The following is a 22,606-nucleotide window of genomic DNA, read 5'->3' on the forward strand; positions in this document are numbered from 1 at the left end:
CAAATAAATATTATTTTCTCTAAGAATAAATAATTCCTCAAACAACAAATTAACACAATTAGAAATAGAGTAAAATACTAAATTGATCAATTATGTTTGAGTCTAATTCTATTTTGATTTTTAAGATTTAAAGTATCCTATAGTAAAATTAATGTTAAATAATTAATGTTATCGTTCCACTAAACCTTAATGTCTTTCCTTAAATAAGAAGTACAAACTCGTGAAGCATAGCGGACTACAAGCCACTAACATTGGTTCAAGCACATGGAGAACATATTGTCGAGAACTCACTTTCTGCGGAAAAATTTGTCGGTGGCGACGAGGACAAGGCCAATCGTCACTTTTATCGTATAAAACTCTCCTCGACAATCGAAGAGTTTGGTTATATAAGTTTTTCATATCTAAAAATTGACTTTATGACAGGACTATATTAAAGTTAAATAATTTTTTTTAAATTTAAATTAGACACTTTAAACTTTAAAAACTAAAATATAATTAGACCTAAATAAAGAGGACCAATTTAATATTTTACTCTTAAAAATATATTTGCTTGGTTTGCGAATATCTTCTCTATTTTTCATTCTCGGCGGTTTTTGCTTTCAATATTTCGTAAAAAGAACGTATTTAAGAAAGGGGTAAGTTTTTTTTTTTATTTCGTATTTTTATTATCCTTTACAAACCTTATTCTTGGTTTTTATTTATCAAGAAAGACTTGTATCGCCCTTATCCGCTCCAAAATTGGCCCAGGCCAGGGTAGCCCAGCCCATCAATAACAACCATAAACCCTAATATGCCAGCACAGGGTCAATTGTATATTAGTGGGCTACCCTAAATGTTTTCCCCCACAGGTTCAATTGTATATTTGAGGAGCTTAATTTTAATGCGTATAATACACCTCTAATTATATTCGTCTTTTTTTTTATGATCATTCATTCAATCAAAATAAAAAGATAATTATTTTTATTAATATAATATTATAAAATTTAATATATATATAAAATTATTTTACATAATTAATACATTAAAATTAAATTTATATTAAAATATTATAAAACCAACAGATATAATAGTTAAATGTCTAATTTTATTCCATCCAATCCACAAACAAAACTAGACAATGTTACGTAACCCTAATCTCATATACTTGTATGTTTATTTCTTCCTCTCAACAACAAAATTCAATAACTAGATTTGAATTTTTTCTAATTTCTATCTTAGATTGTAATTTACCGGCAATAAGCTAACAAAGTAAAATGAAAATAATGTTTAATTATTTTATAGTTCTTTATAATTTTATCAAATTTATAATTAAATTTTTATAATTATTTTTAATTAAATTTTTATACTATTTTTAATTTTATAATTAAGTCCTTTCTATTATAAAAAATATTAAAATTAACTGAATGTTTTTTTATAAATTAAAAATATTCACAATTAAAAATCTAATTAGATCTTTAACTATATATTTTTTAGAAAAAATATTTTGTTAATTTTAATATTTTTAACATAAAAAAAATTTAATTACAAAATTAAAAACAATGTAAAGATCTAATTAGAAAAAAAAAAATTTAGAAATCTAATTGCAAATTTAAAAAAACTATAGAGACCAATAGAGTAATTAAACTAAAATAAAATTATCCAAAATAGGAACTTGGAATTTGAAGCATAAGGCAAAGGTGTAAGACAAGCATATATGATTGAGAATTGTTCACAACATAAAACAGCTTGTTTCATGTGACAATGCCAATTATACAAAAGCAAAGGCCTGAAACAGAATTGTACCACTGATGGAAAGGAAATAACATTCTCAAAAATTTCCCCTAACATTTTCAGTATGTAACAATCAGACAAATGCTGCATAATTAAAGTAACATCAACTAAGAACAACCCAACAGATAGTTACATATTGCTGCCACAAGGAGGTAGAGGGACAAAATGAGCATGCTTCGGGAGTGAGCGAACAACGCGAAACAATGCTGCTTCGACAAATTGACATTAAAAATCATAATGCAAATCTGCAGGCCTTCGTTGTTAAATAATCTCAGTCATACGCTTCTGCAATATCCACGAGACGAATAAACTGCTCCTTATAGTAGGTTTCTCAGTTCTGCTCCTGCCACTTACTTAATTCTCGGTCGCTATGGGTTCTTGTTGTACAAAGGTTTGTTCTTGTTCTTGTTTCTCTTCTCTGAGTACATTGCCATTTGTGCACAACTCAGCTTCACTTGGCTTGTCGATGGGACTGGGAGCCGAATTCAGAGGTGGAACTTTGCTTGTTTCATGGGACAAGATGTTGTTTTCTTCATTGGCCTCAGCCACCTTGGCTTTATCTTTCACTGTTGAATTGGACAAGGTGGTAACTTTAGTCGCTATACTAGATAAGGGGGTTTTTGTGATATTAGGTGTCTTAGATGGAGTCCGTGCAGTAGATGAATTGGATGGACTACTCTTTTCAGAAGCCAGTCGAGGAGGAAGAGATTTTCGCTGCGGTTTCTTTTGATTGACAGGAGAAATTCCTTTAGTTGGTGTACTCTGAGACGCTTTCTCATCGAGGCTTAAACGACCTACTTGAGCGCTGCTGATAGCGTCTCCTTCTGACTCTGGATGTGTTGCGGTCTTCCTACGACCAAGCTTGGGGGATTTCGCTCTTGTAGTTGGTATCTACATTTGTAAGTTCATAGGCAAATGAATTTCAATTTCCACACGACAAGACCAAACTCACAAACTCAACAAGATATCAGGAGGAGGAAAAGGGGAGGAGGGGGGGACAATGGATAAGTACAATGTCAAGTTCGGATTGCAAAACAACTAAAGCAAGGAACAAGACTTCAACTTATCAGTGAAGAAAAATCAGATTTTGATAAAGTAAAATCAGTTTAGATGCACAAAGTGACAAACCATATATAATAACAAATTAACTGAAATATTTTCAGCCATATAGAACCTCAACGGCAGCAAAATTTTAAAAACAATAATCATTGAATCTAAGGTTCCTCATGGAGATCAATGAAAGTAGATAATCGACTCTAATTTGATGAATCATCAGAGTAATTGAAATCATAACGAATGAGCATCAAAGTTTTCTAAACTTATCACATGTACTACATTATATGAGAGGCTTATCTTGTATGTTGCCTGCCTACCAATGTTGGTTAAACAACATCAGAAGATAAGTTTCATAACCAATGATATAATTACATATGCAATTTCCATAATAAAGCGTTCCCTCCAAGTTTCATATCTAGGATGCCTGAAGTTTGCACAAACAAAATAATTGACTCCTTAGCGAAAAATACCACAACTAGTTGGAGTAACTAATAGCACTATAAATGTAAGCGAATATGCATCATATAATAAGTGGAGACGAATAATTCTGTAATCGGAAGAGCAAAAGAGACATTTAATTACATAGAAATCAGTTTATCAAGTTATGTGGAGGAGTGAGAAGAAAGCTCCAATCAGAAGAGATTGCTCTTCCGAAACGGATTGGAAGATTGTCTTACATTCTTACTCTCAGAAACCACATGAAAAATGTAGCCATGCCCACATTTGCGCATGCACAAAGCAAAGGGAACATACATAATTTATGTAGTATATATTTACACAATTGGACTGGATGCCATTAGATGCAGAGCCATGCATATGCCAGCGTGTACACACACAGAGAAACTTACCTTCTTTAACTCCATCCTAGGAGGAGTAGGCTCCTGGTAAAAACTAGGCATTGGAGTTGCTTTAAATGCAAGACTCTTCCTAAGCATCTTAATCTCAGCTTCTTGTGTCTCCTACAAAAGGAACGAAAGATTTATGCCAATGAAAAAGGCATTCATATGACTAAAAACATCTGCCACTAATTTGCCGGCATAGATATCAAATATAATAACCTTGGTTTTTGCTTGTAGGTTACTCTCCTCCACTTCCTTTGCGTGAATCTTTTCCTCGAGCTTTGAGTAAAACTGGCCACCAGAATATCAATGATTTTTTTAACTACAAATTTATTTGAAATAAATCCTCATGTTAAAACAAAATACGGAAGTAAGTAATAATTGATTACCTGTTTTCTTCTCTCAGCTCGCTCATCACATTTGAAGCTGAATCCATAATTGGGAAGTGCCCCAACCCTGCGATGTTTAGCATCTTCTGCAGTAGGACTTCCAAGTAGATTAAGGAAAGACCATGATCAAACACCAGAGTGCTCTCAAAAATCGATAATAAACTCACCAAGACCATAAAGGCAGTCCCATTAGATTCCCACTTGTGCTCACAAGGAAGCAAAAGAGACCCAATCACAAACAGACATGCAAAAAATAAATAAATAAATAAAAGGATACGAAGAACATTCTGTTCCTCCTTGAACATTTTCAGCGGGCCCTTTCTTCAATGATCTTGGTTTAGCTTTGTCCCTGATTCCAATAAGTGACATTCCACTAGTCATATATGTAAAACCATTTCTATATGACATAACATATTTATTCAACTAGCATATGAAGAAAATTCACAAATACATGCAAAGCATTACATACAGTGGTACTTCAGAAGACACTGGATCAGATTTTCCAGGGTGCTGAAAGAAAAGAGTAAAAACTATCAGGGAAAGCCAAAACTATATTGTTATTACCCAACACCCAAAAGATAAAAGAACAAAGGAAGCATGATTAACCGAATGCTAGCGGAAGTAATGATGGGATAAAGCAACCAAAGTAACAACAATATTTACCTTGGACAACCAAGTTTCCTTGTCATTATACGATCTGATTTTGGCAGGCTGCCTAGGGTGGGGTTCTGAAGCTGAAGTACCATTTGAAACAGCAGATGATGCATGTTCATCTTTTCCATCTTTGCCTCTTTTCACCGAGTTTACATGAACATCTTTCGAACCTGTGGGCTTTGTGCACTTTTCCTTCACAGGACCCTTTTGAGCACTTAATTGCCTTGATTGATCCTCTACTGTAGTAACATCCTCACCCTAGAATTTAGCAAATAAATCAGACTCAAATAATATAAACAAAATAAGTTGATCACGAACTCAGTTCTAAGGAAAAACAGTAAGGAGAAAAAAAGTGTTCTCACATTCGAATTGTCCACATTGTTGCCATTGCTGCTGCCATTTGCTACTTCCCTGATTTCCACCACAGATGAGTTATCAGTTGCAGCACCATCCAACTCATCAAAATTTTCAACATTTCCATTTGGAGATGCCATTTCTGTAATTTCAGCAACACTGGGGTCTACATCTAACACCATTCAAAACACCAGTATCATCTCCAAAAGTATATCGTTTTCGTGAACACAATTCTAGTGTACTACTTCAATACCATCAGCAGACGAAAGGTTACTTGGATCGATCATTCACACCAAGCTATCCTACAAGTTAAATAGAGATATTCAAGACAAGACCACAAGGAAAAAACTACACTCTTATAGAACAAGTTTCACCATTCATCTGTTGTGTCTAACAAGTATAAATATTCTAGACAATCAATGTGATTTTCGATTTACCATCCAACTTATATACCAAAGAGATTACAATCTTTCAGAAAAAAAAAAAGAATGCATCATTCTATGGTCTAATAGCAACTTATCCAATTGAAGGAAAAAGATAAGAACAGGATGGAGGAAAAAATAGCAGACCTGGTGAGGTGTTGTCATGACCTATAAACCAGTCAAACAGGCAAATTTGCAACACAACATAAAAAATTCTTTTTGTTTTCTTGAATATTTGGTACATAATTGAAATTTCACAATTCATACAAATACGATAAAAGAAACAAACAAGACCTTCCAAAGTCATGCACACTAATCAATAATGCAAAGAGTACATTAGTAGAGGATAAATTAGAAAGATTGCATCAAACCCCCCTTTGGCTGCCAAGTGCATGAAGACAAATTTGGAAGATGCAAATATAAAATATTTGTTTTCTTTCTTAATTTAAAACTTAAAGAAAAACAAAGCGAAAACATGAAATTGAAAGCTCAAGATTGAACCTCTACTTTAGCATCATCTTAGCTCAAAACTAAGCAATTAACTAAGAACTAAAATAGTCAGAAAACAATGAGTACATAAAAAGTGAAAGTGATAGAAATCAAATCAAAGCAAAAAAGAAGCACTAGCAGCATGCTCCAATTCCCAATGGCCCATTTGCAAAGAACAAAACTTTGATACAGCATTGATCTATTTATGCCCAGAAACAATGGCAGCAAACCCCACATTTTGAAGCAGAACAGAAATGAATGAAGTAGAAGATCTGTGATTACCAAAATGAGATTTTGATGGGTTCAGAAGAGTAACAGCAAAAAGGGAAGTGAAAATGGAGAGTGGCATGGTTACCTCTAACCTGAGTGAGAGTGTGAAAAGGGGAATAGAGAGATCTGAAGAGAGAGAGGGATGAGAATGGAGGACCCGAGTCCGACCAAAGAGATCCGAAAGATTCACGCTGTAGAAGTAGCTGTTGCTTTTATCTATCTGTTTTATTTATTATTTATTTATTTTAGTTTTGGGAAGAGGCAGAGACACCACTTTTCAATGAAAATCCAAATGCCGAAAGGAAATTTTCCAGGTCAAGTCTCGTCGCTTTCGGATTTTCTTTTATTTTTTTGGAATAAATATAATAATTACTGATATGTGCTGATATCTGTAAATTTGGTTAAAACTTTTTATATAATTTGTTGGAATGAAATCCCAAAAATGAGAATTATTGGTGAAGGAAAAATATAGGTAGATAATAAAAATATTAAACAATGTGAACAATAGATATATTGGATCTAGATGTTTATTTTACTAGATGTACAGATAGTTATTTTAATATTAAGATTTTGATAATTAATTTAGAAATATAGTATATTTTTATTTGATCGATGATTGTTTATATTGTTCAAGATAATCATTATTTACCTAACACTCCCGTTCAAAAAATAAGGGGCTAAATATAGTAAATAGAACTTGCCGGGACAAATTCAAGTTTTTTTTAATTCAAAAAGCGAATTTGCTAGGATTGAATTGTAAATTCCTTAAATTTTTAAAAAGTAAATTTTCTGGGAATGTATTATCTTTTTGTTTTAATATTTTCAAAAGGTAAATTTTTTGGTGACTAAAAGGTAAATTTGTCAAAGGCGAATAATATTTTTTTATTGTTTCAAATTTTGAAAAGAAAAATGGTCGGCAAATTAATATTTTTAAAACACAATTTATTGGGACAAATTGTCTTTTTGTTATTTTTAAATTTCTAAACATATTATACACTGAAGGCGAATTTTGAGTATGATATCTTAAAAAGTAATAATCTTACACATTTTTTTTTTGAAAATCACCAACTTATACAAATTAAAAAGCGTGTAAATTTTGCACTATAATACATATTTCGTTCACCGTAGAAAAGCAAAAAATATACACATCTTATTACAAACAAGATTCTCTTTTTTTGGTATATTTTATTTACAGTAAATAAAATGTGTTATTTTTTCTTGTTTATTGTACAATCAAGACACAGTAAATTTGTCAAGAATGTGTACATCAGCTCCAGGTGGAATCTGTCCAACTCTATCTTTAAGTCACATGTAAGCTAAGGTGATATGCTACATCTTGCACTCACGATTTATCTTGTCATCCTTCTTAGTCATTCACAAGTTCTAAGTTGCTATGTCACATTAGATTTGAACCTTATGCAAAAAAACACAATGTCTTTTGAACCAAGAGACCCTAACCACAATATAGATGAGTGTCAAACTATTGGTTAAGCATAGAATTTATAACAGTCTTTGCAATTAGAGTACTAGAGTTTGATCGAGTGAAATATTACTATTGAATCAAGTATTATACAACAAGCTTTGATGGAGCATTGGGCTACATATCGCCTTATATACTAGGAAGTTCGAAAGTATGAGGTACAATATACATGCTTGTACCAACGACATATTGAATTCCATATCAACTTTATTTGTAAGGTCATTTTTTTTATCGAAGGTAATTCTTATGTTTTGTTGAGAATGCTCCAAAATTTTATGAAATAAAGTTATAAGTTCAAGCTTTTCAAAATATTTATAAATAGGGTTCTAATTTCTAATGAATCGCCCAAACAAAAATACCATGCAGAATTTTAGTGATTTTACTTGTTATCCAAATATATTGAAGAACAATATTTTCCTCCTTCACACGTATTCTACTATAGAACAGTTTGGTTTTGGAGTGTAGTGTAGAATAACTGATATAACCAAGTAACCAAAACTCCAAAACCATTACGAAGACACAAATAGCAACATTCAATAGTAAATAAAAACACATCTACAAAAACATACTCTTTCAACACTTATTCCACACTACATCACTCCAAAACCAAACTGAATTTTGCCACATTAAAAACAGAGCACTAGAATATTATGATTTATGAACCCAACAATTGGACAATGCAGCATGTGTCTAAAAGCAACCCTAATTGATGTCAACTTAATAAAACATAAAACACTTACATCTCATGAAAAAGGACACCATTGACATTCCTCCATTAAACAGGAACAGTCAAAACTGCAACTGAAAACTTCTTCAAACTTCCAATGAATCAGAATTCTGCATAATCAAGCAAACAGTTGTAAACTGTTCAAGGAAGTTACATAAGCAAGCCATACCCTGCACATCAGAGCAGTCAAGAAACCATGAGATCGTCAACAAGAACATCATCTACTTCATTCTCACTCTCCAAAATACCCACCAAAGACATGCAAGTTTCAACATCCCACATTCAAACAATGATCAAGGAAGAAGAATGAGGGAAACAGCAGATGGAAACATATAACCAGAGATTTCATAAAGATTAAGAACATAAGGATCAAACTCCAGAATCGGCATACACACACGAAACAAATTGCAAATCACAAACCCTAACAAATCAATTGGCAAGCAAACACATAACAATCCAACAAACACAACACAGAAAGAACAGGGTTAAGCAATGGGACAGAACCAGAGCACAACTCAGACGCAACATCGCCACAGGCAGTACCAACAGTGACTAATGTCTGCACCAAGCACCATTTCCCGATTCCTTACCAACCCTAACCATTTGAAACCACAAGCCATCGTCATCGCCGACACAGTTTTGACCTTTTAAAAGAAATTCTGAATGCAGAGAAAATTCCAAATCAGCAAGGAATTCACGAGCTTTCTATTCATGATAGATAGATATGAAGCAAAGGGTTTGTACCTTAATCTTGAGCACAAAATTAAGGGCTTCTTCCATTGCAATAGGTTTTAGAGGACTCCATGGCCTTTAAACAGCTCTTTCAAATTCCAACATGTTCTGCTCAATGATCTGTGCAACTATTCAATTTAATTCCAAATCTTCCTTGTTTGTCAGCATCGCAACATGGCCATTCTTCATAGACATCAGTGGATGATGCTCCTGTTCTAATGGAAAGTATTGAATTTGACAATACCGATAACTAACCTTTTCCAAATGAGTTTAGACCTCAAGATCATTTCATTTGCCATACTTTTGGCAGTCTCAACAACCAACTTTAGTATTTAAATAAAGAATGAATTCCATAATGTACAGATGGCTGATCAGATCAACAAGTGAGAATATCTTGAAATTCATATGCAATATGAATCTGAGACCACTATTTTTGAAGTTATATTACTTCAAATAAATAGAATGCATCTTTTGATCTGGAGAAATCCTCGAGTCCCTTACTCAAGTGGTTTAAAACTCTGTAAATTTCTTCTGAATATGTACAACACTTATCATCAGCAACAAATTTGTGGATGGACTGGTCAATTTCTATGAAACTCCAAGCAGAAATGGTTGATACTCCCCTTTTTTTCATCAGTCTTCTCGTCTCGGAGACACCTTCCCATTTGCCCGTGCTTGCATACATGTTTGCTAGAAGGATGTAATATCCACTACGTTGAGGCTCCAATTCTATCAAATACTTCCCAACTCTATGTGCCAGTTCAACATGACAATGCATCATGCATCCGTTGAGCAAAGACCCCCATATGGCTCCATCCGGTTCTATCGGCATCCTAGCAACTAACGCTAAAGCATCTTTGATTCGCCCGCCTCGCGCCAAAATATCAACCATGCATCCATAGTGTTCAATGGATGGTAGGATGCCATATTTTCCACTCATTCGTTCAAAAAACCACCACGCTTTAGTCAACAAGTCCTTGTGATTGCAGGAAGTTAGAACACCAACAAAAGTAACTGCATTGGGGTTGGGTCCAACCTTCTCCATCTTATCGAAAAGCTCAAGAGCCATATAATTCTTTCCATTAATAGCCAAACCCAATATCATAGCACTCCAAGTAGCAACATCCTTACTAGGCATACTATCAAACACTCTCTCTGCCTCTTCTACCCACCCACACTTGGTGTAGAAATCAATCAACGCAGTGCCCAGTTCGAGTTCATACTCCAAACCATTTTCATCAATGTAACTGTGAATCCATTTGCCTTCTTCAAATGCACCCACAGCAGCACATGCATTGAGCACACTCACCAGAAGAGAGCCATTCAAATTAACAACATTTCCACAACACTTGAGCTTGTGGAAAACTTGAATGCCCTCATTGAAACAACCATTCCTCACATACCCAGACACCATGGCGCTGTAGGATACCTCATTCCTTTGCGGCATCTCATCAAACAACATCCTTGCTTTCTCAACTAAACCATTATTACAATAACCAGTAACAAGACCAGTCCAACACACCACATTCTTGTTGGAACATTCATCGAACACCTGGCGTGCAACGCCAACCTCTCCATGATCACAATAAACACCAATCAAAGAACTCACTACAAAAGCATCATAATCCACACTCACTAACTTCACCACTTGAGCATGGGCTTGTTGGAGGAGAGACAAAGAGCCACGGCAAGATTTGACAAACATGGTGAAGGTGTGAGAGTTGGGCCTAACACCAGTGGCTAGCATTTGTTTGAAAAGCAGAAAAGAGTTGTAAAATTGTGAGTCTCTTGAAAAAGCTGTTATCATGACATTGAAATCGAAGACAGTGTGAATTGGCATGTGAATGAAAAAAGCCTCTAAACAGCGCATATTGCGGCGGTTGCGCTGGTGGCATTGGAAATAGAAGGCCAAGAGTCTGCTGGAGATGTAGGAGAATCGTGCAAGGCCATTGGTGATGGCGTGGGCATGGATTCGCTTTAGCTCTCTTGTGCTTGGATTTATGGTTCCTTGCAAGAGACGTGGGATTGAGCTCATAGGAGAGAGAGAGACTATATTTTTTTGGTTGGCCACTGAATTCCCCTGCGGGCAAGGACTAATCCGTTGCGGATCCAATCTTCATTTAAGGGTCTATTGCTGCATGCCTATTGCAAGTCAGCAATGCAAGGGCATTCTAGAGCTCTCTGAGCTTTCGCCTCATCTCGTCTACAACAACATCAACAATAAGCAAATGTAAGAGTACTAGCAGTGAATGAATTAAAGTGTAAATTGGTCACTATTGATGCTGAGACAAAGCAAATGCTTCATTAAGCAAAGGACTCCAAATGTAATAACTAATAACCATGGCACAAGACAAGCAAATTGGCCAAGGACTTATCTGATTTCAATTTATATAATACAAGTTATTTCACCAAGTGATTATCAATAATAGATAACATAATTCTAGGTAGCACTAACAAGTTCATTGCATTAACATTATACATTAGTTACCAGTTAGCAACTTTAACATGCACCAATATCACTTGTATTACCTCAACGTCTCTCATTCTATCAAATTTCTTCCATGCATCAAACCCTTAACTACTTATGAAAACTGGCAATAAATCACGAGTAATTGTAAAAATGGGTGACTAATTGAGTATGTAAAAAAGTATGGTCTCCCCTGCTTCAAATCATAGTAAAACAGAAAGTAATACAAACGATAAACCTAAGTTAAAAAGTGTAAAGAACGAAATCGGAAAGTAAAGAGAAAAGAGATGACCTACTGTGTTAGTCGTTAGATGGCAGCAGCAGGGGAGAGACGAGAGAGGAATGTCGTTGGCCGTTGCTGTGTTAGAAATCGACGACAGTGAGCGACGGAGAGTAGTTCGACGACGGCGACTGTGACAGTGGCAGTAGGGGAGAGACGAGAGAGGATGCTGGAACGGCGATTAGGGTTTTTCAGTTTTTTTCAATTTTTTGAGTTTTGAAGATTGAAGTTACTGCTGTGAATAACCGTGTGCTTACCACCTTTTTTCTTTAATACCGCTTTCAAATTCCAAACCATTATCATTCCCTTCACCTTCTTCTCCTTCTTCTTCTTCTTCTTCTTCTTCTTCTTCATCATCATCATCATCATCATCAAATTCAATTCAAGTGAAGCACCACCACCACTCAGCAATGGTGACTCTTCTTGTTGCTACAACCTCCGACCCTGCTTCCATCAACCCTGCCAATGCCCGCTTGGCAACCAGGTCCCCATCTCCAGGTTCAATTATCAATACTTCATTTTCAAATTCCTCTTTTCTTTTTTGGAATAATAGTTAAAATGGCCATGAAAGATCACTTAATTTGCTCCTCAAAGACCTCAAATTGATTCTGATAGATATGATAGTGAATCAATTTTGAGGTATTTCATATGTCGAGAACTGAATTAACAACTATTTTGACTATTAACGGTTTTATACTGTAGATATCATTGAGTTAGTTAGATATTAGTCCGTAATGTTTCTTATAATTAGTAAAAATTCATTTCTAGTTATTTTCTTTGAATTATTTATTCTGATGCAACGTTTCTTGAGATTGGTGAGTGCTCTTTTCTTCCTCTTAGATCTGTTCTGGATTCATGGATTTGATATACCATATATCATAAGTACATTGCATAATCTATTATTAGGGTATAAATTCATTACTATTCCTCCAATGTTTGGTTTCCAAATCAAAACTGTCTTTCTTTATCTTGACGTTTAATCTCACGTTCAATTCATATTCATCTTTCCCTTTTGCGAGTACTTGTGAATTGTGTAGAAGGTTCCATCTTTCAAGTTTTTTGGGTGGGAGAAAAAAAAAAAAAAACTGATGTTCAAAGAGAAATATAGGTGAAGCTTGTAAATCAGCAGTGTTATTGTAGTTTAATACTTGGAATTGTTGACTGTCCTTAAGTTGGTCCTCAATTAACCATCTCTCACTTGTACCGATACCCTTTTATGTGTCGGAATCCTTTTTTTTTTTTGGGTACAATTTTAATATCTTTTGGTTCTTTTAAGTAATTTGTGCCATCTCAACAGCATTCTCATGTTTCATCAGAAGCTGTTAGCTATAACTTTAGGGGGAAAATAAATACATTTGAATTTTGAATGAATAAATTAAGATGGTATAATTTCTCTCTCGGTGATATGATGATGACTTGTAGAAGACTTAGAAAAGTATCATTAAAGAGAGTAGACCTAATACAAAATATACGAAATCGCTTAGGAGTTATTTGATTTGGTTATGACTTGTGAAAACACTTTGTTGTTGAATAGCTTAATATAAACTGGTTTTCTTTTGTGGTATAGGTAGTACCGAAGACTATTGGAAAAGACAAGATGCTGCTCAAGTAATGGCTCAGGTTGAGGACTTGTGTTTTCTTCACTTTGCATCGATATGTAGAATTTTTCTTTTACAAAATTCTTCCGATAAGGAATTTTATCTCTTAATTATCTATACCTAAATAAATGGAGTAGGTAGGAGCTGATTAGGAATATATAGTTATTTTGTTTACTGACATTATGGTGTTTGGGTTATGCGTACGCACAAGCTCGGAAACCTCTCGGGCGCGTGCGCACGCCTGGACTCGGAGGAAGAACAGATGTGGGAAACTGGGGCAGGTAGAATGATAAACCCAATTGGGCTTGTTCCATGTTTGATGGTTTACATGAGATTATGTGCAATGTGTTTCCAGATGGCATCATTTTCACTCTCTTTTGCAAGATGGGAAATACTTTTTAACTATAGTCTTCCAATTTTCGCGCTCGACTTCGTGGACTATAATTTAGCAACTGCTCTTGATATCTTTTAAATTGTTCTAATGCTGCCAACATTGCACAATGCATCTTATGGAATGTAGTTCTTGAGAAAAATCATGTTTGTTTCTTTAATGTAATATCTTTGTGCTACATTTTTTCAAAGTTTGTTCTAACTTCTAACCTGAATCTATATCTCACGATCTTGTAGGGAGAATGATAAGAAAGTTCTTCTTGGGATAGGTGGCGGACACTATGCGCCTCGGCATATGGATGTCTTGGGAGTGAGCGGACAATGCGAAACAATGCTGCTTCGACAAATTGACATTACAAACCATAATGCAAATCTGCAGGCCTTTGTTGTTAAATAATCTCAGATATACGCTTCTGCAATATCCACAAGACGAATGAACTGCTCCGGAAAGTAGGTTTCTCAGTTCTGCTCCTGCCACTTACTTAATTCTCGGTTGCTATGGTGTACAAAGGTTTGTTCTTGTTCTTGTTTCTCTTCTCTGAGTACATTGCCATTTGCGCACAACTCGGCTTCACTTGGCTTGTCCATGGGACTGGGAGCTGCATTCAGAGGTGGAACTTTGCTTGTTTCATGGGAAAAGATGTTATTTTCTTCATTGGCCTCAGCCACCTTGACCTTATCTTTCACTGTTGAATTGGACAAGGTGGTAACTTTAGTCGCTACACTAGATAAGGAGGTTTTTGTGATCTTAGATGGAGTCCGCACAGTAGATGAATTGGATGGACTACTCTTTTCAGAAGCCAGTCGAGGAGGAAGAGATTTTCGCTGCGGCTTCTTTTGATTGACAGGAGAAATTCCTTTAGTTGGTGTACTCTGAGACGCTTTCTCATTGAGGCTTAAACGACCTACTTGAGCGCTGCTGATAGCGTCTCCTTCTGACTCTGGATGTGTGGTGCTCTTCCTACGACCAAGCTTGGGGGATTTCGCTCTTGTAGTTGGTATCTACATTTGTAAGTTCATAGGCAAATGAATATCAATTTCCACATGACAAGACCAAACTCACAAACTCAACAAGATTAAGCACAAGATATGAAGAGGAGGAAAAGAAAAAAGGAAAGGGGGGAGGGGGGGGGCGCTATGGACAAGTACAATGTCAAATTTGGATTGCAAAACAACTAAAGCAAGGAACAAGACTTCAACTTATCAGTGAAGAAAAATCAGATTTTGATAAAGTAAAATCAGTTTAGATGCATAAAGTGATGAGCCATATATCACATTTAATTACATAGAAATCAGTTGATCAAGTTATGTGGAAGAGTGAGAAGAAAGCTCCAATCAGAAGAGATTGCTCATCCGAAATGGATTGGAAGATTGTCATACATTCTTGTTCTCAGAAACCGCATGTGAAATGTATCCATGCCCACATTTGTGCATTCACAAAGCAAAAGTAATATACATAATATGCAGTATCCATTTACACAGTTGGACTGGATGCCATAAGATGCAGAGCCATGCGTATGCCAGCATGTACACACAGAGAGAAACTTACCTTCTTTAACTCTACCCTAGGAGGAGTAGGCTCCTGGTAAAAACTAGGCATTGGAGTTGCTTTAAATGCAAGACTCTTCCTAAGCATCTTAATCTCAGCTTCTTGGGTCTCCTACAAAAGGAAGGAAAGAGTTATGTCAATCAAAAAGGCATTCATATGAACTAGAAAACATCTGCCACTAATTTGCCGGCATAGAAATCAAATATAATAACCTTGGTTTTTGCTTGTAGGTTACTCTCCTCCATTTCCTTTGCATGAATCTTTTCCTCGAGCTTTGAGTAAAACTGGCCACCAGAATATCAATGATTCTTTTAACTACAAACTTATTTGAAATAAATCCTCATGTTAAAACAAAATAAGGAAGTAAGTAATAATTGATTACCTGTTTTCTTCTCTCAGCTCGCTCATCACATTTGAAGCTGAATCCATAATTTGGAAGTGCCCCAACCCTACGAGGTTTAGCATCTTCTGCAGTAGGACTTCCAAGTGGATTAAGGAAAGACCATGATCAAACACCTGAGTGCTCTCAAAAATCGATAATAAACTCACCAAGACCATAAAGGCAATCCCATTAGATTCCCACTTGTGGTCACAAGGAAGCAAAAGAGACCCAATCACAGACAGACATGCAAAAAAACAAATAAATAAATAAAAGGATACGAAGAACATTCTGTTCCTCCTTGAACATTTTCAGCAGGCCCTTTCTTCAATGATCTTGGTTTAGCTTTGTCCCTGATTCAAATAAGTGACATTCCACTAGTCAAATATGTAAAACCATTTCTATATGACATAACATATTTCTTCAACTAGCATATGATGAAAATTCATAAATCCATGCAAAGCATTACATACAGTGGTACTTCAGAAGACACTGGATCAGATTTTCCATGGTGCTGAAAGAAAAGTGTAAAAACTATCAGGGAAAGCCAAAACTATATTGGTATTACCCAACACCCAAAAGATAAAAGAACAAAGGAAAAACGATTAACCGAATGCTAGCAAGTAATGACAGGATAAAGCAATCAAAGGTAACAACAATATTTACCTTGGACAACCAAGTTTCCTTGTCATCATACGATCTGATTTTGGCAGGCTGCCTAGGGTGGGGTTCTGAAGCTGAAGTACCATTTGAAACAGCAGATGATGCATGTTCATCTTGTCCATCTTTGAATCTTTTCACCGAGTTTGTATGAACACCTTTCAAACCTGTGGGCTTTGTGCACTTTTCCTTCACAGGACCCTTTTGAGCTCTTAATTGCCTTGATTGATCCTCTACTGTAGTAACATCCTCATCCTAGAATTGAGCAAATAAATCAGACTCAAATAATATAAACAAAATAAGTTGATCATGAACTCAGTTCTAAGGAAAAAGAGTAAGGAGAAAAAAGTGTTCTCACATTAGAATTGTCCACATTGTTGCCATTGCTGCTGCCATTTGCTACTTCCCTGATTTCCACCACAGATGAGTTATCAGTTGCAGCGCCATCCAACTCATCAAAATTTTCAACATTTCCATTTGGAGATGCCATTTCTGTAATTTCAGCAACACTGCGGTCTACCATCTACACCATTCAAAACACCAGTATCATCTCCAAAAGTATATTGTTTTCATGAACACAATTCTAGTGTACTACTTCAATCCCATCAGCAGACGAAAGGTTACTTGGATCGATCATTCACACCAAGCTATCCTACAAGTTAAATAGAGATATTCAAGACAAGATCACAAGGAAAAGACTAGACTCTTATAGAACAAGTTTCACCACTCATCTGTTGTGTCTAACAAGTATAAATGTTCTAGACAATCAATGTGATTTTCGATTTACCATCCAACTTATATACCAAAGAGATTACAATCTTTCAGAAAAAAAAAAAAAAGAATGCATCATTCTATGGTCTAATAGCAACTTATCCAATTGAAGGAAAAAGATAAGAACAGGATGGAGGAAAAAATAGCAGACCTTGTGAGGTGTTGCCATCACCTATAAACCAGTCAAACAGGCAAAAGCAACACAATTCATACAAATATGATAAAAGAAACAAACAAGACCTTCCAAAGTCATGCACACTAATCAATAATGCAAAGAGTACATTAGTAGAGGATAAATTAGAAAGATTGCATCAAACCCCCCTTTGGCTGCCAAGTGCATGAAGACAAATTTGGAAAATGCAAATATAAAATATTTTTTTTCTTTCTTAATTTAAAACTTAAAAGAAAAACAAAGTGAAAACATGAAATTAAAAGCTCAAGATTGAACCTCTACTTTAGCATCATCTTAGCTCAAAACTAAGCAATTCACTAAGAACTAACATAGTCAGAAAACAGTGAGTACATAACAAGTGAAAGTGATAGAAATCAAATCTAAAAAAAAAAAAAAGAAGCAAAAGCAGCATGCTCGAATTCCCAATGCCCCATTTGCAAAGAACAAAACTTTGATCCAGCATTGATCTATTTATGCCCAGAAACAATGGCAGCAAACCCCGTATTTTGAAGCAGAACAGAAATGAATCAAGTAGAAGATCTTTGATTACCAAAATGAGATTTTGATGGGTTCAGAGGAGTAACAGCAAAAAGGGAAGTGAAAATGGAGAGTGGCATGGTTACCTCTTACCTGAGTGAGTGTGAGAGTGTGAAAAGAGGAACAGAGAGATCTGAAGAGAGAGAGAGAGAGAGAGAGAGAGATGAGAATGGAGGATCCGAGTCCGACCAAAGAGATCCGAAAGAGTTACGCTGTAGAACTTAGAAGTAGCTGTTTTATTTAATATTTATTTATTTATTTTAGCTTTGGGAGGAGGCAGAGACACCACTTTTCAATGAAAATCCAAATGCCGAAAGGAAATTTTCCAGGTCAAGTCTCGTCACTTTCGGATTTTCTTTTTCTTTTTTTTTTTGGAATAAATATAATAATTAGTTAATTACTGATATGTGCCGATATATGTCAATTTGGTTAAAATATTGGCTAATTTTTTTATATAAAAAAATATTAGTATTTTTGTTGAAAATAAGATTATTTAGTATAACTATAAGTAAGTAAATTTTATAGGTAGAGACATATAAAAAGTGTTGTAACAGGTAAGAAGTATATTATCTACATGATAACATCCTCACCAACATATAGAAAATGTGTTGAATAATTTTTATAATACTGTATTTAAACAAAATATAATTTTTATTTTTATATTAATAATTTGCATAAAATATTTTTATATAATTTGTTGGGATAAAATCCCAAAAATGAGAATAGTTGATGATTTTAAAAAGAAAAAGTCTAGATCAATTTTGTTAAGTAAATAATAAAAAATGTGACAACATATATAATAGATTGTATTTTAAGTTTATTAATTATTCAAAACAAGAATTATATTAATTAATTTAAATTTTAATTTTTAAAATTAAGATTAGCTTTTTTAATTTAATTATTTAGATTGTTCAAAAAAAGGTTGTTCTTTTATACTTTTTTATTTTTAAAAAATAAATTTGCTGGAAATGAATTATTTTTTTTATTTTTTTATTTTCAAAAGATAAATTTGTCAAAGGTGAATAATTTTTTATTTTCAATATTTGAAAAGAAAAATTGTCAAAATATTAATATTTTAAAATATAGATTGTTGGGATAAATTATCTTTTTGTTATTTTTAAATTTCTAAATATACTATACACTGAAGGTAAATTTTGAGTATGATATCTTTAAAAAGTATGATAAAGTATTATTTTGGTTTCTAATATTTGAGATCAATTTTATTTTAGTTTTTAACGTTTTAACCGTCATATTTTTATTTCAAAATATTTAAAATGGCATTAATGTTATTTCACGGTCAAATCTTTCACTAACACTTAATAAAATTAATGTATTATTAATAATACTTTTGTTAAAGTTATATTTGCTCAATCCCAGTCTCCTACCATTACTCTCTCAAAAATCTAACCTAGTTTTAACAAAAATATTATTAATAGTACATCAATTCTGTTAATTGTTAGTGAGGATTTGACAGTGGAATAACATTGATATCATTTTAAATGTTTTGCGATAAAAATAAAATGATTAAAATATTAGGGACCAAAATATGATTCACCTCAAACGTTGGGACCAAAACAGTACTTTACCCTAAAAAATAAGAATAAATGGTCAAATTAATTCTTAAAAAATCACTCGTTTTTCAAATTAGTCCTTGAAAGATTTTTTTTAATCAAATTCATTCTTTAAAGATTTTAAATTAGTCATATTAGTCCTTGTGGCACTTTTTTGTTGATGGTGTCAAAATTTACTAATATGGTATGATAAGTGACACCATAACACATTCTTAGGAGTTTTAATTGACTATTAACATAATTAATTTATGAAATTAAATCAAATCAAAACCTAATTAAAAAGTGTATAAATTTTACACTATAATACATATTTTGTTTACCATAAAAAAAATACACATATCTTGTTACAAACAAGATTCTCTTTTTTTGGCATATTTTATTTACACTAAATATTTTTTATGATATAGCACCTATCTATTGTCAAGAGTGTGTGCATCAGCTCCAGGTAGAATCTATGGAACTCTATCCTTAAGTCACATGAGCTTGATTGCGAATACTTCTTTTCTACCTTTGGGCTGCATATATAGAATGCTCCCTGCTATGTTGAATAGTGATACCATGTTTGAAAACCTTCCATGCACTTGTTCAGTGGCTTTTATAGAAGGTAATTATTTTCAAATTTATTTATAAATAGGGTTCTAATTTCTAATGAATCCCCCAAACAAAAATATCATACAAAATTTTAGTGATTTTACTTGTTATCCAAATATGTGCAAATTCCTGTAAATTTATTGAACAACAATATTTTCCTCCTTCACGCGTATTCTACTACAGAAGTACAGAACTACATAAAATACGAGAGAACAACAATCGTAAAATTAAATAAAGTAAGAAATTATGTTAGACTGTTGAGGAAGAAAATTCGTACACCATGGTAAAGGTACAAAGAAAACTCCAATACATGTGAGGGAGAGAGAGTATGACAAACCGACCAATAAGTGTATGGTGTCTCGACATCAGAGTCTGCCTCATTCCCATAAACACAAATCCAGATTCTCATGAAGGAATTGAATCATATAAAGGTATCTAAGTATTAAATGTATGAAATACTTGAAAAACAAAACGATGTCTAGAAATTTTTATAATGATTTTTGTTAGTGTCATCTATTATTAGTATTCTTAGAGCAGTTATTAGCAACTAGACTAAGACAGCGAATGGATAAATTAATGATAGTATATAATAAATATTAAAAATTGTTATGTTTTGTAGAAATAAATTAAATACGTGTAAATTAAAGTTAAATTTAAAAGGTGTTTTATTTAAAATAATTTGTAGTATCAAAGATTTGAATGTTGAAGTTGTACAAAGTGACATTTTATTTGGTGGTTTAATTTTTATATTTATTTTAGTTGATGGACTTAGTCTTCTTCTCATCCTCTTTTTTTTTTGTTATTGTTAGAGTTGTTACTTTCTTCTTTCTGTCGTAGCTTCTTGTGAAGGCATATTCTTTATGAATTGTTGAGTTTGATGCACTTTCTATTGTGTTGTTTGTTCCATCTTTGTATATATGTTCTTCTTCAGAAAATGTGTGTTGAATTTGTATGATTTTCTTTCTCCTTAATCTCTTAATGTAGTGGTGCTTCAATGTCATTATTTTTCTGAAATGTTATTAGATTTGAAGCAGTTGTACCCAATAAGTTTTTTGCTTCGCCATCAAATAGTACAAAAGTTGTTGTAACACTTTGATCTAAAACCTTTAATTGAATTCTGAACCTAAAATAAGTATTGGGTTAGTAACTAATAATTTGATAGATGAGATTATGAAAAGTATATAGAGTTACTTTATTGTTGGATATTGTGGTGTTTGATTACATGTGTCACAAATGTAGTTGTTTTCTTTTTTATATGCTTTTTTTGGACACTTTTTACATTCAACATAGTTCCATCCAAACATAGTTCTATCTAAATTTGTCATCAATTTCGTTTATAGTTGCTAAAATTATGAAGATCTTTTCCTATTCCAATATTCAATTTATGTTATCATTAGGTGTATAGTATTTGAGTAAGTATGAATGTATAATGCATGTTGTGAGTTTTTTTTTGTCAAACCTGATCATCAGATTCTCATTGCATGGCTATTAGATCTTTGATAGTTATTCGATTTCTAATCATTCTGCTTTGAAAGAATGATGCTCTATTGAGTAAGTTTGAGATGTGTAGTTCGAAAATAAATTTTTTGTGCTAAATTTGATGTTATTTGAATGAATAGTGATACGAGACTTATATAAGTAGTTTAAATAGTATGAAATTTGAATACTTATAACGTAAAATTTATTATGATTAATAATATTATTATGACATTTGTAATATGGATGTTTATTAACTTTAGTGAGTTATTTATAAAAATTAATAAATTAATTGTTGGGGTTATAAATTTATTGTATTGTTTATAACGGTAAGATATAATAAATATAGGAATATGAATTCAATGTATTTGTAGGTTACAAATTTATTGTATTGTATTTTTTAGTTTTTTATTTGTATATTTTATTTTTTTGTTGATTTGAAAATAATAATTGATTTGGCAAGAATTGAGTGGTTGATTCTAAAATTTTGCCAAATAAACGATATTATTGGCATGACATTAGTAGGAGGAAAGAAATGTCTTAAAAGTAATGTAGGTAAACTTATGTATTTACTTTTATATATTAAAAATAGATAAATGTCACATAAATAAAATAAACTAGGTAGAATGGTGCACTCAAGTCTCAAGAAATTAGGAGGCAAAAGAGTCAAAAGACAATTTAAAACCGAGGTCAATAAAATAAATTAGTGTTGATATGTTGGACTGAAATTTGGATTTTTTTAAATAGAAGTTTATCTGAAATACAGGTTATTAGTAGATTAAGTCAAGTCCTAAATAAATTAATTCTTTTCAGTTTTCACAGTGAGATTATATTTAACTTTAGGATAGAAAAAAAAATGTACTAAAAAAATACACAAAATTTAAAGTCGAATTAATTCGAGTTTTGGTAATAAGATCAAAATAGTAAATACTATATCAAAAAATTGTAAGATTACTACCTAGAACCATAATACTATTTTGATT

At 33.2% G+C, this 22,606-nt stretch overlaps 3 protein-coding genes and 1 long non-coding RNA gene across 22 annotated transcripts; 1 reads left to right on the plus strand and 3 right to left on the minus strand.

Moving 5' to 3' along the window:
* Positions 1-1,679: 1,679 nt before the first annotated feature.
* On the minus strand, positions 1,680-6,490 carry LOC112707895 (protein WVD2-like 5). 9 transcript variants are annotated; one of them, XM_025759915.3, is made up of 10 exons: positions 6,336-6,490; positions 5,316-5,364; positions 5,071-5,234; positions 4,718-4,966; positions 4,524-4,564; positions 4,332-4,403; positions 4,055-4,151; positions 3,885-3,956; positions 3,675-3,785; positions 1,680-2,661 (listed from the first exon to the last, which is right to left on the minus strand). In XM_025759915.3, exons 2-10 carry the CDS (start codon positions 5,347-5,349, stop codon positions 2,125-2,127), a joined length of 1,377 nt encoding a protein of 458 aa, XP_025615700.1. In that variant the 5' UTR covers positions 5,350-5,364; positions 6,336-6,490; the 3' UTR covers positions 1,680-2,124. The 9 variants fall into 9 exon arrangements, with proteins under 9 accessions (XP_025615700.1, XP_025615698.1, XP_072057636.1 ...); XM_025759913.3 differs by having other exon boundaries at positions 6,329-6,468; XM_072201535.1 differs by having other exon boundaries at positions 5,316-6,245; positions 6,336-6,467.
* An 882-nt stretch (positions 6,491-7,372) lies between these two features.
* On the minus strand, positions 7,373-12,930 carry LOC112707894 (pentatricopeptide repeat-containing protein At5g06540). Of its 3 annotated transcripts, XM_072201526.1 has the most exons (5): positions 11,946-12,930; positions 9,195-11,385; positions 8,955-9,109; positions 8,464-8,620; positions 7,373-7,696 (listed from the first exon to the last, which is right to left on the minus strand). In XM_072201526.1, exon 2 carries the CDS (start codon positions 11,215-11,217, stop codon positions 9,622-9,624), a length of 1,596 nt encoding a protein of 531 aa, XP_072057627.1. In that variant the 5' UTR covers positions 11,218-11,385; positions 11,946-12,930; the 3' UTR covers positions 7,373-7,696; positions 8,464-8,620; positions 8,955-9,109; positions 9,195-9,621. The 3 variants fall into 3 exon arrangements, with proteins under 3 accessions (XP_072057627.1, XP_025615694.1, XP_072057628.1); XM_025759909.3 differs by having other exon boundaries at positions 8,464-9,109; XM_072201527.1 differs by having other exon boundaries at positions 8,464-9,109; positions 11,942-12,594.
* Positions 11,924-15,693, plus strand: LOC140174877 (uncharacterized). The gene is made up of 3 exons (XR_011864929.1): positions 11,924-12,427; positions 13,497-13,549; positions 14,155-15,693. It is a non-coding gene; the product is annotated as an uncharacterized lncRNA (long non-coding RNA).
* LOC112707896 (protein WVD2-like 6) lies at positions 14,048-18,317 on the minus strand. Of its 9 annotated transcripts, none has more exons than XM_025759920.3 (9): positions 18,079-18,317; positions 16,864-17,157; positions 16,512-16,760; positions 16,319-16,359; positions 16,127-16,198; positions 15,849-15,945; positions 15,679-15,750; positions 15,467-15,577; positions 14,048-14,919 (listed from the first exon to the last, which is right to left on the minus strand). In XM_025759920.3, the coding sequence occupies exons 2-9, from the start codon at positions 17,026-17,028 to the stop codon at positions 14,377-14,379; spliced, it is 1,350 nt and encodes a 449-aa protein (XP_025615705.1). In that variant the 5' UTR covers positions 17,029-17,157; positions 18,079-18,317; the 3' UTR covers positions 14,048-14,376. The 9 variants fall into 9 exon arrangements, with proteins under 9 accessions (XP_025615705.1, XP_025615709.1, XP_025615710.1 ...); XM_025759924.3 differs by having other exon boundaries at positions 16,864-17,028; positions 18,079-18,290; XM_025759925.3 differs by having other exon boundaries at positions 16,864-17,028; positions 18,072-18,272.
* Between the last annotated feature and the right edge of the window lie 4,289 nt (positions 18,318-22,606).

Source organism: Arachis hypogaea, chromosome 8, assembly GCF_003086295.3.
Source record: "Arachis hypogaea cultivar Tifrunner chromosome 8, arahy.Tifrunner.gnm2.J5K5, whole genome shotgun sequence".
In the NCBI taxonomy this organism is placed as follows: domain Eukaryota; kingdom Viridiplantae; phylum Streptophyta; class Magnoliopsida; order Fabales; family Fabaceae; genus Arachis; species Arachis hypogaea.